The sequence below is a fragment of the Mastigoproctus giganteus genome, chromosome 9 (assembly GCF_048544385.1).
Source record: "Mastigoproctus giganteus isolate SK-2022 chromosome 9, ASM4854438v1, whole genome shotgun sequence".
Taxonomy (NCBI): Eukaryota; Metazoa; Arthropoda; class Arachnida; order Uropygi; family Thelyphonidae; genus Mastigoproctus; species Mastigoproctus giganteus.
Genome location: NC_143583.1, coordinates 11,132,832 through 11,153,103, shown reverse-complemented (window position 1 = coordinate 11,153,103; position 20,272 = coordinate 11,132,832). Strand labels below are relative to the sequence as shown.

Here is a 20,272-nt window from a genome sequence, read left to right as displayed (position 1 = left end):
TATCATGGATGGGTTGAAGGAGAAGTATGGGGGGGTGGGGGATGCCGGAAACTTTGCTCTAGAGATTAAACATGGGTTTCACCACTTCAAGCCTCCAATAAGCAAAGTGGTGGTATTTCACCGGTTGATGAAAGTCATCTACCACCTGACTTTTAACTCAGAAACAGCAATGAGTGCAATCACTGAAGTTATAGGAGTTACATCTGATTACAAGAAAAAAACACATATTCAGTTCACACGCTGGTGGAAGTTTTTTTTCTTTTTTAAATTCATTTACACTCCACAGGCGAAAATGAAAACACTAAAAAAAAAAAAAAGTGATAATAAACAAACAGTTGAGAAAGGAGGGCATTGTAATTTTCATGCCCATGAAATAAACGCGTTCATTGGTAGGTACAGAACATGGTAACTGTGACATAAATTTTAAAATTATGATATGCTGCATGACATGCTGATGTCCTGAAAATCCTCATTCAATCGGATACAAATGATACCAAAGAATCACCACCAAAGATTAATTGGGCGATCAGGTCTAACCTTTTACACTTTCTCCCACCAATACGGGCAGGAATTAAAGAAGAAATCGGCACAAATCAATTATGTCTTGTATTATGTATTATTAATTTTCAATGAAGAAATGGGGGAAAAATATGGGTAAACAATCAGTCCTCACTGAAGAATCTCAAATTAAAAATAACCAGACAAATTTATGACCGATATTCGAAGCGGAAACTTAAATTTCAGAGATTATTTTATGGCGACATAATATTATTATCCCAAAATGATTAAAACAGGAGCTTGCCCGACTCGGGAATTAGAAACTATTTATGCAGTGTGAGATTCTGCGCCTGTTTTTGCAATTTAATATTAGTTAAAATAGAATCCAGCTAATAACACGAAAATATATTTTTAATTTTTCTTTATATTTTCCTTTTTTGTTATCTCGATATTAAACCAAGTTTTTAATTCAATCTAGACATTAAAACTCTATAACTGCTAACTTTTAAAAATATTGATTCACCAGACGTAGGAATCGGCGATTTCCTTCCTTTATAGAAAAAGAAACCAAAATGCATTTTGGTGTAAGCTTATTACGCAATTGTATTACATACATTCTCCTAGTGTGTGTTGAATAGAATAACAAGAAAATGGAAACAAGGCAGAAAAATGGGGAAGTAGCGCTTGCAATTCTGGCCGTTGACACCTGACGAGGGGCCGGTTTTGTAAGTTGTGCGGCAACATACTTTGTCAATTTTTGCAATTATTTATCTCTTATCTTAAATTTTTTGTTACGTTCTATCACTATCTCCCTCATTTTTTTATTTCACTATATATATTTTTGTTACAAGCAAGGCGTCCAGGAAAGGCATACCAACATTTTTCAATAATTCCCACAAATGGTGGAAGCTATTGGAAATATGGATAATGGTGTACAAACCACTTTTCCTGTGATGTTTCTGACTTTTCAAATAACCCATGGTCGGTCCAAACGGTCCTGTATTATGCCACAACTATCAACCGACCTAACACCCTTAGAATAATTTTGTGGGGGAAGGGGTAGCATGAAATGCATAGTTTATTGTGCATATTAACATGCAAGAAAAGAGAAATTGCATTTTGAAAGCTGCTAAAACCATTAAGAATAGTCTTGAAATATGATATGCCAAGAATCGTGGATTCGCCACACTGAACACTGCATTGAAAAAATAAAAAAAATATGGAGGCTCAGTTTAATTTATGTTTTATAATTTATGATAAATGTTTAATATTTCGGAAATGAACTTTTGAGATACGTTTATTGAATTTTTTTTTCCCTACAATTTAGAAACAATCTGTATAATCATGATATGACACTGCTGATAGGCTCTATGCTGGGCGAATGCAAATTAAACCTGCGAGCCAAATACGGTTCCCCTAAACTCTGAAACAGGGTATTGCACTTTACGTCTTTCGAAACAATGTCTGCGAACAACTGCTTTCAGAAAAGAAAACTCTGATAAAGACTTGGGCGCCGACTTATTAACGAAAACTTGCAGGACGGGATAATTCCGGTCGCTCAGATCAATTCCGAATTTAAGCAGTCTAAAGGCTCCTTTTTTTTTTTCGAAGCCATTTGCTGTTTGTCGTATAATCGGCTGGCTGGTATTTAATATGAATGGAATATGAAAACAATGGGAGGATATAAATAAATATAGAAACAAAATAAACGAAAAGAGCAGTAATTACGAATACAATTAAAGGCTTAAAAAAAAAAAACTTCACTTTATGCGCAAAATAGGTTGGTCAAAGGACTCTCCCACCCACAACCTTACGGATCTCGACCAAAAGCACCACCACATCTGGTAAATCCGATTATATCCTTTCGTGATTTACCGTTTATTATTTTCCGTGTTACAGCCATTAACAAGGGAGTTGTTTCATGACAAATATTTCAATACAATATCGAAACTGAAACAAAGAATTGTGTAAAATATATGTATCAACCGTTTCGACCAATTCTGATCATGTAGAAGAGATACTTCAGAGTTTGCCAATGCCTTGTCTATCTTTCCGTCCAATTCAATAACTGCAATTCCCTTTATTCGGCGAAATATATTACATCAAAATAACCACTACATTCTCTTAAAACTTTTAAATAACTCATGAACATTGTGTTGATTTCAAAAGTTTTTTTTTTTTTAATTAAAAGTACTGTATAGTGCCATCCCTCTACAATATTTCTGGCAGTATATTGTTTACTACAATTTTCTAGCGTTTATTATTGAAATATTCACAAAGTACTCACTAAAATCATCTTATATTTTCTGCACTGTTGGTGAATTTTCCCATTATCTGGAACCATCCTCTATCGATCATGTATCCAGCCGGTCTTATCCTTAGGAGAGGATAAGAAAGGGTAATAACCATCCTGGCATGCTATCGACATAGTCTGAAATAGAATTTTTTTTAAACCGGTTTTTTGAACCTTGCGTCCAATACTATGAAACATTGAACTATGAAAAATTTCTGAGTGCCAACTGAGTTCACTTCCATCATGCAGTATGACTGATGGCTTTTGAGGTTATGATGGACATCATGGCGAGATCCAATCTTCCTTACATTTCGAGGGTTCAGCTCTAAAACTGTGTTCGCAGGCCGGCCGCTGGTTAGTACACCGGACCGAACCTATTGGTAACTCTTTAGGAAGCTTCCGGATAAGCTAGTGTATAATCTTGCTACCCTCTATTCTGCCAGATGGGGGGAGTCCGAGTAGTGTGTATGCAGGGGGGGGGCATTGTCGAGGCCACGTTATGTCAAGGATCTAGGTACATTCTTACCATGTGTACGCCATATCCAAAAATTTTATTACTTCATACAGCATGTCTCACCCACTTTTCTTAATATTGAATACACCATGAATTGTCAAACTAATAGAATAAGCTTATCCGCGAAACGATCTAAACCTCCCAAACACTTTCTAGTTCATTTCACAAATATACGTGGTCTCAATTCTAATCTCAACCATGTCCATTTCCACTTGTAGTCTGCCAAACCCCACGTATTTTTTTCTGACTGAATCTCACTTATCGGTTGATTCAACTATTGCTCATCTCAGATGCCCAAATTATTCGCTGTATGATTCCTTTCGCCTCAAAGGTGGTACTTGTGCATATGTCCGTTCCGATATTCCCTGTCAGAGACTTGGTAATTTGGAATCTCCTCTTTTTGATCTTCTCTGACTTAAAATCTCTGTACTCATTCTGTCAAATTCACCTGTTGTCTCTACCGTTCTCCCAACTCCACTAATCACTTGGAGCTCTTCGGCTTCCTCTCTTTCGCAACTTGACTTCGTCCATTCCAACTTTCCTAACAGTGAGGTAAATTTCCTTGGTGATTTTAATGTTCACAACTCCAGCTAGCTTTCGTTTTCTAGTCACACACCCAGCTGGTCGAGATGCTGAGGCTTTTGCAATTACTAATGACCTTGCACAGATTGTTCCTTTACATAGAAGAATACCGGACAATCCCAACCATACAGCCAACACGCTTGATCTTTTTTTCTCACAAACAACCCTTCTAAGTACACAGTCGAAGTGAGTGGTACTTTAGGCACCTCAGATCACCACATGGTTATTGTCTCTTCTCCAATTCAGCCTTTACACCTCATGGCTATTCACAACCTCGTGTTGTTTGGCATTACAAGAATACAAAATGGTAAACCTGCGAGAATTCTTTTCTTCTTTTCCTTGGTTGGACTACTGTTTCACAAGTTCTAATGTGAACGCTTGCTCAGATCCTCAGTGAAATTATTCTTGTAGGAATGGAATCCTTTATCCCACACTCAACTTTAAAATCTAGTCCTTTATCTAAACCTTGGTTTTCCAATAAATGTGCTAAGGCAGTTCAGGAGAAGAATGTTGCATATCGTAATTGGCTTGTTTACAATTCTTCAGTTTCATTTTTCTGCCTATACCAAAACTAGCAACAATTGTAAAGCAGTTATTAATCAGTTCAAACTAGATTTTTAACAGGCTAAGAGTAAAAAACTTGCTTCTTTCCCTAGGGTAGCCGAGCATTCTGGTCTCTTGCCAAAAGTTGCGGCCAAAGCTATTGGCCGCAACTTTGCCCATCTCTGTTCCCACTTCTGTTAAAATCAGATGGTTCTGTTGTCACTTCGTCCAAGGATAAAATTGACCTGCTAGAATCCCATTTTTCTTCCAACTCATGTAGTAATGATCTTGGTAAAACACCTCCCACCATTCCCAACACGCTCCCTTCAATGCCTCCTGTTGGTTTTCTGTCAAAAGGATTTTGACGAATCTTGATGTTAAGAAAGCTCCAGGTCCTTATGGTATTTCTCCACTTCTCAAAACCTGTGCTCCTGAACTTACACCTGTTCTTTGCAGCCCTTTTTCACTTTCTTGTTCCAAAGGTGTTTTTTCCTTCTGCTTGGAAATTTGCTCATATCCAGAAATTCCTCCCATCTAATTATCGTCCCATTGCAATTACTTCTATCCTTTCTAATGTAATGGAGAAATCAATTAACCGCCACCTCTTACCCAAACTACCTAGAAACCTTCCGGCTGATCAACGATCGCTAGTATGCATTCTGTCAGTGTCGATCCACTGGTGATATTCTGGCTTATGTTACTCATTTATGGACAAATTCAATGGAAAAGTTCGGTGATTGTTATTGTTTGTTATTTTGGTTTTTAGGAGCATTAGCAACTAAGGCCATATTGCTCCGGGATATGCGGTGGTCATTCCCTGACCTTTTCGCATCCTCCGTATTTGGTGGTGACTGGCTCGAACCACGGTCTAATCAAGAAGCGTGTGCTACGCACTGCTGCTCCTTTCCATCTGGCTACGGAGGCGCCGGTGGTGAAACACAAGCAGTTGCTCTTGACATTTCAAAGGCTTTAGATCGTGTTTAGCAAAAAGGTCTTCTAAACAAGCTTCCATCTTATTGTTTGCCAACTGCTTTTTGTAATTGGTTATCCAGTTTTCTCTCTGATCGCTCTCTAAGGGTGATGGTAGATGGCTTTGTCTTCTAACTTCTGCACCACTGCTGGTGTCCCCCAAGGTTCAGTTCTATCCCCCACTCTTTTCCTCTTCCATGGAATATTGTACACACATCTGGGGAGGTGCTTCCAAAACCTCTCTCAGGCTTCGAGATTCCATTCAGAAGAGGGCAGTTAGGTTAATCCCATCTCTGTCTCGTAGACACTATTTCCACTGCATGCCTTTTCTACAGATACTTCCATGGGCACTTCTTCTGAATTGGCTTCTTTAATTCCCACTCTCTCTTTCAAGACAGTCCGAACACGTGCCGCCACCAGCCAACATCCATTTACAGTCCAACTTCAAACTCACCGAAACAACTTTCCATCTTCTTCGTTTATTCATTCAACTGCCGTTTTCTGGAACAATCTTCCTTCATACGTATTTCCTGAAAATTAGTCTACAGAAGTTCAAGTCAACAAATATCTTCTCTCGTCCTCTCAACCTCCAACCAAAGCACGGTATTAAGTACTATAGGTTCTAATACCTCTCGTGTTTGGGGGTTTTCATTTAAAAAAAAAAAAAAATCATCGAAAAGAAAGCAGTGTTCTTCGTAGTCTTTATAAGGCATCTCCACTGAAAAATTTCCTAGCAGTTTTTGACTGAAGCGAAACACCTATGCAATATCCCGCCTTCTGTACTGCCGATTTCAAATTGAAGAGCACCGGCAGAAATAACAAAATCTATACTCCTTTTCATAGAAGCAGCAAATTCTTCAATTTTTTTTTCGAATCGGCGTCAGCTCTTCCTCTGAGCGCGCGTGCGTGCGCGCGCTCTCTCTCTCTCTCTCTCTCTCTCTCTCTCTCTCGTTGTCGGATACACAATTTCAATTTTAATGAATGCACTCACGAAATGACCACAACAACATCTCCGACTGGACGATGCCCGAACACAGAGTGATCACCTTTCAAATCCTCAGAACCATAAACAGAACTCCAATAATCAAACCGGCCCTGAATCGGTTTGCTGTCAAAAGCGCAAACTGGGAGCTCTTCGCGGATCATCTATCCACAGCAGTCAATGAATTTCTCCGGCAGGATCCCCAACGGAAGGCCCCCAGTGCTCTTAACCGGGAAATCACAGAAATTATCACAACAGCTACGGAAGCTGCCACTGTAAACAAGGAACCTTACACCAGGAGCAGTACCGTGGTGGACACCAAAAATCCAACTGCTAAGGAGAGAGGTGAATGCCCACCGGAGGCAGTTTCAGCAAGCCCGTTGCAGCTGGCCTGTGGCTGAGGTAGCCCCTCTGAGGGACCGATACAGGGAAGCCAGAAACCGATACACCAACCTGATCAGGAAAAATAAAAGACATGGGAACACCTTGTCTCCACAACAGGTAATGAAGTGTGTACAAAATCACCATTAACAAACTCCCCAGAGATGAGGTCATTGCCACAACGCAAACTCCGCAGGTTACATTGGCAACTACGTTGAAAGACTCAAATAATATCCTGAATGCAATCTTTTCAGAACTACTCTAACCCATCAACACTGCAGCAGCAGCACCAGATCCACCAAGCCAATGAAAACTATACCACCGAATAGCTAGAAGCTCCATTCACGGAAGAGGAACTGTGCGGCAGCGGCTCATATCAAAAAGTGCCCAAGTCTTTACCTCCTAGAGAAAGAAACGCCAGGAAGACAGTAGAAACTGTACCAAAACTACTACTGACCCTATACAACAGATGCATCATCACAAGAATTTTTCCTGAATACTGGAAAACTGTAAACATGAAACTGATATTGAAAAACCCCCAGACAGACCAGATTCGTACCGCCCTATTGCCCTGCTAACAGTTGCGAGGAAACTGCTTGAAAAAAATGCTGTCCAGAAGAATACAATCCCACTACGACGCGGCCGAACTTGCACGTCCGAACCAGTTTGGGTTCAAGCCCACAGTTTGTTGTTGTTTGGTTTTTAGGAGCATTAGCAACTAAAGCCATATTGCTCCGGGATATGCGGTGGTCATTCCCTGACCTTTCCGCAGCCTCCGTATTTGGTGGTGACGGGCTCGAACCCCGGTCTAATCAAGAAGCGTGTGCTACGCACTGCTGCTCCTTCCCATCTGGCTACGGAGGTGCCACTCAAGCCCACAGTCTCCACCACACACGCATTGAAACGTCTCCTAAACGCTGCGGCGGCATGTGATAAGAAGTATTTTCTGGTCATTTCGATTGACTTTGCAGGGGTGTTTGACACCATTTGGTGGTCAAGCATCCTCGCAAGACTGAGGAAGGCCGCCGCTATACCAAGGAAACTTTGACATAATGAAATCGTACCTCTCAGGACGGGAAATAGCAGTGAACGCCATATATAAGCCCAATTAGACCGGTCCGTAGGGGCTGCCCACAGTGTTCGGTCCTGGGGCGCTCCTGTGGAATATAGTTCACGACGAGTTCCTCGCCTTGGGTGATGCTTACTCCCAGGCCTTTGCGGACGATCTCCTCCTTAGGATAAAGGCAGACTCAAGAGCCCAATTGGAGACCATTGCAAGCCAGGCACTGACAAAACTACAAGAATGGGCCTCGACCCACTTCTTACAAATCTCCTCCATAAAGACTTCCACAATCCTCCTGAAAGGAAGACTGGATCCTCGACGGCAGCCACAAATAAAGATTGGATTTAAAACCCTCAAGCTCACCACGGAACTTAAATATCTAGGCATCGTCCTGGATACCAACTTCCAACCTCACTTGAAACATAAGGAGCAAAATACGAAACTACGCGGCCTTAGTTGCAAGAGTCCCCAGGAGGGCCTGGGGACTTAAAAAAAAAACGCAACTCACTATATTACAAAACCATCTTCATCCCTGTAATCACATATGCCTCACCTATATGGTACCACAAATTCAAAACTGCTATAAACAGAAGAACCCTAGATACAATCCAAAGAACTGAACTCCTTGTTATCACCCGAGCCTGCCGTACGGTCAGTACACACTTTCTGTAGGTCCTCGCGCTGGACCTAAACGTAATCAAGGTTATAATGATGGGGACTCCCTCTGCAAGACAGCCATGCTAAACCGCCTTGCAGAGGGAGTCCCCATCACCTTTGCTGGATACACCATATATCCCACAAACAATCAGAAGATGGACAAAGCCAACCTAATCCAACACCTGCAACAGGCATGGCAGAACAGATAAGCTCATTCGATAATAGAAGTGACAAGGAAATTTCTACCAGATATTGGCAGGGTGGATGAAACCAGGGAGGTTTCATCCACCATTTTCATTCAGTCCCTGGTTTCATCCACCCTGCCAATATCTGGTAGGACTGAATCTGACCTTTCTAATCACATAATATGGCAGCTTCGGCTTGGTTGATAGCCCACTATGTACTTACGGACAGGCGGAGACATGGGACCATCTGATGCACCGATGTGAACACTGTGAGGACCTGCGATGCTCCCTAATAACAAGGACAAGATACACGCCGCTGAATCAAGAGTCGCACTTATTCGAAACGGAGGACGACTACGGAGCGCTCTGACGCTTAGCCCAGGACTTATTCTCCAGGAAAAGAACGTTGATTGCTATTCACGGTACCAACTAAAAACAACTGGAACTAGATGAAGAAGTGACAACACACACACACACACGAAATTCGGGACATTCCACTCCCTGGTTGGACAATGTATAACCTGGCCAGTCACGCAAATTGGACCTCGAGTGGACCAAAAATTACCAACATCAAAACAACCTCACCGGACGGAGCTTTCTCCATGAATGACTCACAGCGGACCTCCAACAACTGATATGGACTCTAACACTGACTGTGAAAACTCCCAGCTATGCTGGCGCCATTGGCGATCTGTACTTCACTCTTGTGAGGTGCCCCTATCTTTCCCCTTCCTGGGCGGGGGAAGGAGACGGTGTACTGTCCCCTCCTCACTCTTCGCCTGGTGAAGCATGGGCCTGCCTCACTGATATGCCACTATGCCCCTCCCCGCCACCCCACTCTTCCGCTTGGTGAAGCATGGGCCTGCCTCACTGATACTATGGGGCCATCTTCCCTATTGTCCCCCATACTTCTGTCTCTCACCCCCCCCCGGGAGCAATATGGCCTTAGTTGCTAATGCTCCTAAAAACCAAATAACAAACAACAAAACATCTCAACTCCCCCCAGTCTTCAGTCTCCCTTCTCTCTCTAGCTATCTCACTACTAGCGTTTGACCCTTGCCAAAACTACACAAGCCCCACACTCAAAATTTTTAACTCTACCCAGCATAACTTATATCTCTTTTGGCTTAACCTAATTTGTAGCGTTTCTTCCCCCCCCCCTTTTTTTTTAGGTCTTAGCCACTGAAATCTCAGGAAATTAGATGGCAGGACCTGCCAGAGTAAATATCTAAAATACACTGGTGTACCTGGCTTAGTCAGGTAGACCAGGTACACGGTGGCAACGGTGGGTCTCATTAGGGGCCTCAACGGCTAAAAAGCCAGATGAACAACGGTACAAAACATTACACAGCACAATATCCATACACTTTTAAACCTCTACAGTGTTCTGTATCACACCACAATGTATACTACGCGGAGATGGTGGAAACCCCTGGTGCCATTAGACCCTAAACATCGCTACAATCGTTGTTGTTGGATTTTAGGTGCATCAGCAACTTAGGCCATATTGCACCCAGTGGAATCGATAGTAACACTGATACATTACATTTTTCGATTTTATCGGTTGTTGTTTTTATGAAAATACTTGTTGATCTGATGCAAAAGTCGAGGCTTGCCATGCTCACTCTAAACAACAACAAATTCCATACTGGAAATAAAACACACACATGCAATGAAATATGAAGCAGACTATGTTCAGTTTAGGTTTGCTGTAACAAATTATAAATCCAATTCGAACTTCGAATCAGCGTTCTCGTTCGATACGATGGTTGTGCCCAGGAATTAATTCGTCTAGTTAAAGATCAAGTCTTGAAATGTCACAGGTCGTGTTGAAATGGTACTAATAACGGTGAAATCTTTGTGTCATGAAACAAGGCTGAACATTGCTAAATGCGGCCTTGACTAAGTTCAAGCCGAATGTTCCTGGAATAAGAGCCAAATACTATAGTGCTAAGTGCCACACTGTTTCGACAGTCGAACAATACTGTACTTTGTACAGTTCTGTTTAAACTATATTTTGTTCCTGCCAAACTGCAGGTCCTTCTTCAATGTCCGGAGTGAATTTACACCTATACAAATTAGATATTGTGTAGGCCCCACTGTGCGCCCCTTTCCCAATTCTAATGCAAAACTTGATAAATTGAAACGTCTACTAAATGGAACAAGAACTAAATCTTAGATGAGAAAAATTAGCTGGAAATTCTTTCGTAGATAAGCAGTGTTTAGTACGGCTTCTATACATAGAGAGAGAGAGAGAGAGAGAGAGAGAGAGAGAGAGAGGGGGGGGGGGGGGAACATTACTAAATTTTACATTCTGTTTAATTATTTTCGCCATTTCAATTTCAGTTACCAACATCTCACTGAATCCTGCCAAAGAGAAGAAAAGTCACCACAACAGTAAGAGACGTTCCAAATAAAATGCCCACTGAGCTTAGAACAGAAATGCAATTTACTAATGCAGTAAACTTTAAAAATTTCAGATATAAGAAAATTGGGAGAATTATATATTTTAAATTAGTTAATTTAATACAGATAATTCTTCCAAATGATTATATTCAAATTTAATAAGGTTTCACAGAAAATTTATGAGAAATATATCACACTTTAAGAAAGATAATTAAAATTTTAAGATTCAAGAGAGAAATATAACGTTCTATTATTTTTCAAACAAAAATAAGACTATTATTAGTATTTAAAAAGACTACAGAATTTAATTTTAACAAAACCAGGAGTTAAACATCTGAAAATTAAAATTGTCAAAATTTTAATTTTCAGATGTGTTTATCATAATAATATTCAAGTAGCCGCACCTTATCGATGGTCCTCCAATAACTGTTCTTTTTTCCGACAGATGGCGGTGGGTATGCGGTGAAGTAGTTTTTCCTGTAAACTCGGAACTATTCTTCTTTTTATCACTCATGGCGGTTTTTTGGACACTATTCGGTTTATAATGTAGAGCCATGGCGTGTATCAGATACATGACGGATTTCAAATCCCCGTCGAGAATTCCTAGAGAGAAAACAAGCAAAACAGATAAAATGGCTTCAAGTCTATCTCCAAAACATGCGACCTTTAGTCGCGAAAAGTCTAACGATACTAATGCCAGCTGTTAATATCACATGACATCACCAATCTAAATAAACAGATACTGCCATACAAAAGGACATATTTCCGGCTAAGCTAAGACAGATAAACCTGTTTCTTTACAAAAATATGAATACTATGCTTCTCTTTTGTGTGAAAGCCGTCTTAAAACATTCAAATATCAGATCGTTTAAAGAGTTTCTCTGAAATGATGCATAAATCATTATCTACTACTTTCACAAAATCCTCCCTTTGAAAGTCATGGTTAGCTGGATCGTGGTTTACTACATAAAGGATAAGTTGTAAAATGAAAAAAAGATGAAGTTGTGGCTTGGCACAGCCACTCTAGGTCATAGTATTAACAACAGAGGATGAACAATAAATTGTAAAGAGAGCTTAAAAAGCAATGATAACAATTTTTATTTCGGTTCATAGTCAGGGCCATTTTATATGAAATTTCAGAGCGAGACTATGCAGCATCACCGATGATTATAAAAATGAGAATTCAGCTGAGGAAAAGCTAAAAGTAGGATCCTTATTAAAACATTCTTTTACAAAGAAAAAAAAAATTTTTTCAAATAATTACATCTGAAACATTTTTTTTTTAATTTTTTTTATTTGTGTTTAGACAATCATTTTAAATCCCTTTCAAATCTAAAATGTTTAGACAATCATTTTAAATCCCATCCAACAACATGCAGCGTGCCAACACTTCATAAGTGTGTCCCTGAAAATGATCGCCTGGTATTCTGGCCAGTAATCAAATTCGTATTTCTTTTAGTGGTGGTACAGAATATTAGCTACTCCATGCTACTGAAATATAACAATATGGATGGGCAAGATTCTGTTGCGATCTCAAATTCACGTACGATAAGCAGATTATTGGCATGGGCGCCAGCAGCAGGGCGCAAGGTGGTGCAAGTGCACCACCTTTGGATTTCGAAGTAATACACAATTTTTAATATTTTCATTAATTTACTGAAACATAAGATGTTGCTCATATTCGAAAATTTGGTGAATAAAAATTTTATTCCCACATTATTCCCGCAAACTATCCTGTCGGCGCCCATGACTGTTGGCATATTATAAATTAAATACTACTAGTTTTTGATGGATGTCATAATTAAGACAATATAAGAAATTTCAATATGATTACTGACTGGACTTAATTGAACCGGAGATGGCAAAAGAAGCAACAGAACATATACCGGAATTACTGCTAAAACTATTCAATTGCTGCCTGGAAGCAGGTAAATTTCCACTACAGTGGAAAAAGGCAAATTTAAAACTGCTCCTAAAAAACCCAACAAAGCTACTAGAGACACCTAGTTCCTACAGACCCATAGCCCTGCTACCAACCCTCAGTAAAATATTCGAAAGGCTGCTACATACCAGAATCACAAGGCATTACAATGAAGTAAATCCTAACATGACAAAGCAATACGGATTTACTCCTGGCAAATCCACTATCGAAGCAATAGAGAACCTCCTCTCTAGAGTCACCCATTCCTCGTCATCGCAGTGGATTTCGCCGGGGCGTTCGACGCCCTCTGGTGGCCGAGCGTCTTGGCGAGACTCAGAGCTGCCAACCTTCCACTGAATCTTTATAATTGCATGAAGGATTACCTGGCTGATAGAGCAGTGCAAGTTACCACACCATATAAATGCCTCAGTCGCCCAGTCCGTAGGGGATGCCCCCAGGGTTCTGTCCTGGGGGCAGCCCCTGTGGAACTTTGTCTTAGACGAATTCCTCGCCATGGATCTAGGTGGTGTGGAGACCCAGGCCTATGCAGATGACTTGTCTTGACCATCGAGGCTGACAGCAGATCCTCCCTAGAAATGCAAGCAAATTATGCCCTGCAAAAGCTGCCAGATTGGACGAAGCTACACTTGCTCAAACTAGCACCCAACAAGACAAAATCGGTGCTGCTAAAAGGTACGCCAGACTTAAGGAGACCACAACAAATTAAGATTGAGAACAAAACAGTTAAGCTATGCGAACAGATTAAATACCTAGGAATAATCCTGGACAGAAAATTAAATTTCAAGCCACACCTAGAATATATTAAACAAAAGATAAGAAGATAAGCGGCCCTCATCGCTAGTCATTCGCAGGGACTGGGGACTCAGACGTACTACCCTCTCTCTGTACTACAAAGCTCTCTTCATCCCTGCCATCACATATGGCTCCCCTGTCTGGTACGGGAGGGCGGGACTAGAAATGAATAAACGGATCCTCGAAACCATTCAGAGGACCATTCCTCCTTACCATGTCGAGAGCAACTAGAACGACTAGCACGGCTGCCCTTCAAGTAGGAGTTCTGCCCCTGGATCTCGAAGCTACCCGCTGTGGTCTGCTCTACCATCCTGCCAGAAACACATCAGCTACAATGAATGACCTCACCACTGACATCACTAATGACCGCAACTATGAGAAGAGAAGAATCACCGACAACCTCGTACAGATTTGGCAGAGGAGATGGAGCAACACAGAAAAGGTACAGTGACCAGAAGATTCCTTGCGACTGTCACCAAGCTGTACCCTAGGGCGCCAGCGTGGTTCCACCCTGGTCGAAATACCACCTTTCTCCTTACAGGACGCGGCCCGTTTAAAGCTAAACTTTACCAACTTGGCATCATAAATAACGCGGACTGTGCCTGTGGCAACCCGGAGTCCTGGAGACACTTAATGTTTGAGTGCGATTTGTATGACGACCTACGACTAATAACGGCAATCCAATATATCCCAGATAACCAAGAACCCAGACTATTAGACACTCAAGAGGATTACAAGGCACTCAGTCAATATGCCCAGGATCTATTTTCTAGAAGAAAAACAATGATAGAAATACACCAAAGGCAACCCGATTAGAAAGAATGCAGGTCAAACAAGTAAAAAAAAAAAAAAAAAAAAACCTCACCATACCACAGAAAGACAAGACTTGAGGATGATTTGGGTGGCCTACTGGTGACCCAAAACTGCACTCCCTTATGCGGGAGTTTTTTTTTTTTGGGGGGGTTTGCTCTTCTCCTCTCCTCCCCATATTTTTCACTGTCGTGGGGCATGGGCATGGCCCACTGAAAATGGGGGGGATAACTTTCCTATCCGACCCCTCTTCTTCCTATTCCATCCCCCCGTCTTCACCCTCCCTCCCATCACTTTCTCTTGTACAGCGATTGCCCCACATGTCCAAATTTAAATCACATCAAATTTTGCCCGACCTTTTAGGCTCACTAGTTTGTTATTTGGTTTTTAGGAGCATTAGCAACTAAGGCCATATTGCTCCGGGATATGCAGTGGTCATTCCCTGACCTTTCCGCATCCTCCGTATTTGGTGGTGACAGGCTCGAACCCCGGTCTAATCAAGAAGCGTGTGCTACGCACTGCTGCTCCTTCCCACCTGGCTACGGAGGCGCCTGGGCTCACTAGAAATAGTTCTTTCAGCGTAAAACCCCACGCAGCGCTTTCTAAATGCAATTTTACTTAAATCAACAGCGATAGCTCCAACCTTTATTTTAGGTCCTAGTCACCAAAAATCCCAGGAAAGTAAGTGGCAGGACCTGCCAGAGTATAATTAGTCTCTTGGTACACCCGGCCGGCGTCCCCGTCGCTAGGTATGGTAACGCCGGGTCCCACTGGGGGCCCGGCGGCCAACAGGCCGGATGAACAATGGGCACAACAAACTACATACCACATGACCCATACATTATTTAAACCTCTGGCATAGACAGGGTACTGTCACTCGATACACAGAACATACGCGGAGATGGGAGAAATCCCCGGAGCCGTCAGACCCTCAACATACCTATACCTATGATTACTGAATTTCTGAAATGCAGTGCTTTTAAACCAAACTGAAAATGTGCCACTGGCAGATCCAGACTATTTTTCTTGGAGGGGAGAACAAATAACAATATATACACTGTGCTGCCACTTTATTAGGTACAGCCTGAATTCGTCTAGGCATGGATTGAATAAGATGCTGAAAACGTTGTCCAGGAATGGAGTACCATGCAGACATGAGTTTGTCACACAGTTCTTTGAGATTCGACGGAGGGGTAGGCCTGCAGCGAACAGCCCTTTCCAGCTCATTCCATAGATTAAAAAAAAAAAAAAAAAAAATTAATTTTCTGGTTACACTCCGGGACGACCAAACGGTCAGAACAGTTCACAAGACAGAATACAAGAAACAGCACCGTATTTAGCAGCCATGGGCTTGAACCCGGTCACTCAAGATGTTCAATAGGATTGAGATCCGCGGACTGAGCGGGCCACTGCAGCAAATTAAAATCATTGTCATGTTCCTGGAACCATTCCATAGTGATTAGGGCTTTGTGCACCGGCGCATTATCCTGCTGGAAGTAACCATCTGACTGAGGATAAACTGTCAACATGAACGGATGCACTTGGTCAGCAACGATGTGGCATCCAGACATGAATCTACGGGTATCAATGGACCCAACGTGTGCCAAGAAAACACTCCCCACACATACCACTGCCCCCACCACCTTCCACAGTAATCGTCAGATATAACGGGTACATGAATTCATGTTGTTTTCGCCAACTTCTGAGCCTTCTATCAACATGAAGCACCAGGAACTTCAACTCGTCAGACCAAGCAACTGTTTTCCAATCCTCGACAGTCCAGCTGATGTTGCTGTGCCCACAGGAGGCGTGCTCTCTTGTTCTTCAGTGATAACAAAGGCACGCAATAGGGCCGTCGGCTGTTTTAGCCCATTCGCGACAAAGTGCGACTAGTGGTCCGTTGGGATATTTTATTCTGCGCACCAAGGTTGTATTCTGACGTGATGTGTGACATTGTGGCCCATCTGTTTGCTTGCAAATTCTAGCCATCCTCCTCTGACCTCTCTCACCATTTGTGTACACAGCAGGGGTGTACCTAATGAAGTGGCAGCACAGTGTGTTATTGATAGTAAATGAAAATTAAGTTCGAACTAAGCCTGAGTTTATCTCGAATAACTAGCTTTTAAATAAAATCAAATAATTTTCTGTTTATACTCCGGGTTTTTATATATATATATATACAAAGGGTACTAGGAAAGTTTTGCAATACAGCTTTGTTTATTTAATTTTTTCAAAGTAATTTCCTCTACATTCAATACACCTCTCCATCCTCCGAAACCAATCTTTAAACCAGTTCTGCCAAGTTTCACTAGGGAGTAAAGCACACTCGTTGTCCCAAGCCCGTAGAAGGTCCTCATCACTGGAAAACCGCCTCCCTTTTAGCTTCATTTTCACATGCGGGAACAGTGCAAAGACGCAGGGAGCAAGGTCTGGACTGCAGGGAGGGTGCTCGAGAAGTTTCAGTCCTGTCGTGGTCAAATATTCGGTGCAGGCTTTGGCGCGGTAAGCTGGAGCATTATCGTGATGGAGGTACCAGGTGTCCATTCTTGACTTTGGCCGCAGGTTCTTCATAGATCCAATGACTTTAGGCAGGCATTGTTCAGTATACCACTTAGCTGTGACTGTCTTCTGCGTGTCCAAAACGACACGTTCAACAATTCCACTCGATTTGAAAAATACAGCTATCATTTTCTTCTTTACAGATCGGGATTTTCTGACAATTACGGGTGTGTCGTCATCATCAAAGACCCAAACTTTGTTTTGAGCCTTGGTCGGCAGATCGTAATAGTACAGCCAAGTCTCGTCACCTGTCACGATGTTGTTCACATACCGAGATTGTCCCTTATCAAACTTTTTTAACATCTCCCGGCACCAAGTCACATGTCGTGTCATCTGCTCTTCAGTCAGTTGATGCGGCACCCAGAGAGAACAAAGTTTCTTCACGTGCAAATGATCTTGCAGAATCGAACGAATTGCTGGTGCATTTAGGCCAAAAGTATCCTCTATCTGTTGGTAGGTCACTCGCCTGTTTTCGTCAAGCATTTTCCTCACAGCAGTAACGTTTTCCTCCGTAACTGACGTTCGTGGCCTTCCCGGCCTCTCAGAATCCTCCAGAGTGAAATTTCCCCTTTGGAATTCTCTATACCACCTGAATATCGTTGTACGATGTGGACAATCATCATCTAGTGCAAGAGTCATTTCTTCTAAGCACTGGTCTATGGTTAAACCACGCACGAAATTATACCGCAAAACTGTCCTTATCTCATTTCGTGACCACGATGCCATCGCAAGCACTTTACACTCTCACTACTAATGAATAACTGAGCCCATCGACTTGGCGCGGCGGCTACTATGCACGTATGAACATGTCTCAACATGCAGCAACAAGCAGCTTCCTGTGATTCATTGTTGCGTCATATTGCAAAACTTTCCTAGTACCCTTTGTGTGTATATATATATATATATATATATATATATATATATATATATATATATTGTTTTTTTTTTTTTTTTTTCTGTTAGGTCCTAGCCACTGAGATTTCAGTGGCTAGGACATTAGGTGGCAGGACCTGCCAGAGTAAATAATTGTAATGCTGGTATACCTGTCCTGCCTCCACGGGGCTGAGTGTGGACAACGTTGGGCCTCAGCAGGGGTCCAGCGGCTAAATGGCCAGAAGAACAACGGTACATAACACTATACATATACAATATCCACACACTTTTAAATCTCTGGCCTTTCCAGTGAACTGGCACACCTACAATGAAAGCAACGCGGAGATGGTGAAAACCCCTGGTGCCGCTTGACACTAAATACACTCTACACTCTCATCAACAAGCGATTTTCTCCCACAGGAGTGGAAGAAAATCGTTCGTTGAGAGGATGTTTTCTGTTCGTTGCATCATTCTAGATAACTGTGGTGCGGGAAAAGTTCAGGAGAACTACCGTTTCAGAGATGCTTTGTCCAGCACGTCTAGCACTTGCTACCATGCCACGTTCGAAGTCCGTTAGATCACTCCTTTTCTCCATCCTTGCTACGGTTTGTACGTTTAACTGATATTAGAAAGGTTGTTCTGCTGCATTTATATCCACAACTGTGGTCATGTGACTTGCAACGTTGTGGGACAAACCATTTGTGTACACAGCAGGGGTGTACCTAATGAAGTGGCAGCACAGTGTGTTATTGATAGTAAATGAAAATTAAGTTCGAACTAAGCCTGAGTTTATCTCGAATTATAACTAGCTTTTAAATAAAATCAAATAAATTTTCTGTTTATACTCCGGGACGATCAAATGATCAGAGGAGTTCACAAGAAACAGCACCGTATTCAGCAATCACGGGCTTGAACCCCCGGTCACTCAAGGCACGTGTACTTATGCACCCACGCGCCGGACTTTACGTAACAAACATACAATAAATAGTTACCATATTTAATATCACAAAACAGTAAACTGGAACATATTATATATTTCAATTTACTCAGAGGTGGTTAAATTACGCAGTGCAGATTCATTGCACTCCGTAAACATTAATTTGGAATGCATTAAAAACTGATACTTTTAAATTAACTTCAACGAATATACTCATTCGGCATTTTGTTTTAGTACTGACAAGCTGATGTGAAGTTACTGATCTAGAAAATTACAGCATCTTATATAGAAGGCCGCCGTAGCCTAGTGGTCAGGCGCGCGGGTGCCTAAGTACACGTGCCTTGAGTGACCGGGGGTTCAAGCCCGTGATTGCTGAATACGGTGCTGTTTCTTGTATTCTGTCTATCTTGTTAACTCCTCTGACTGTTTGGTCGTCCCGGAGTATAAACATAAAATTTATTTTTTTATTTATAAGCATTCGATATCTGGAAAGTTGAGTTATCATGACCCCTGGAGGAAACAGTGAGCCCGTTTTTCCCTTCCAGTTCCTCATTTCTGTAACTTATGGCAGCTGACTGGACTCCTATACGGGGGAGGGGGTTGGCCCATATAAGGGTCCAGTCTGCTGCCATAATTAACAGAAAACTTTCGGGAGCTTAAAAGCAATCTTGACAGGCAAAATCGGCTATTTTACTATAGTTCAGTTTGCTGGAAGCATCATTTTCAACGGACAAAGTTGTTAACTCACTCTTTAAAAACCGTTGATCGGCTAAACTTTAATTTTTCAGTACTGTATTTCTCTTGAAAATTTTCTATTCTGAACGCCTTTCACAGCTTGGTTCCTATCTGGCAAATTGCATATCTAAAATTTCTGAAAACGAGCAGGACCCAAGGAAATCGCTGGTCTTCCTCTAAAGCCAACCCTGCAGAGACCTTGTTCATTTTGGTTGCTTACGGTAGAAATGGTTTTCGGCACAGTCCTAACACGACGTCCAGGCACCTGACACGGCCCTGTTAGTTATTAAAGCATTCCAAATGAATATGTAATTACTTAGTGCAGTGCCACCGTATTTTAATATAATATTTTCATTTATATTTGACAAAATATTTAATGTGTTTTCGTCAAAAGTATCCACTACATGCAAAATATTGCAACGTTCTCACTGTCTTTGAGGACGATCTTTTTAGAAAACGTTTTTCGAAGGTTATCGAGCGTTAGTAAAATAAATAAATAAAGGGAGACCAACTGGAACGACGTTCCGGCTTAATTCGAGCACTGGTCATAG

At 41.7% G+C, this 20,272-nt stretch overlaps 1 protein-coding gene across 3 annotated transcripts in view; it reads right to left on the bottom strand.

The window, feature by feature from the left end:
• LOC150080050 (dixin-like) overlaps window positions 1–20,272 on the bottom strand; it is a 391,642-nt gene that overhangs the window by 304,115 nt on the left and 67,255 nt on the right. For all 3 annotated transcript variants that reach the window (XM_090381957.1, XM_090381956.1, XM_090381958.1), the window contains exon 5: window positions 11,478–11,676. In XM_090381957.1, the coding sequence (XP_090238083.1) occupies window positions 11,478–11,676 (199 nt within the window). The remainder of the gene's footprint in view (window positions 1–11,477; window positions 11,677–20,272) is intronic.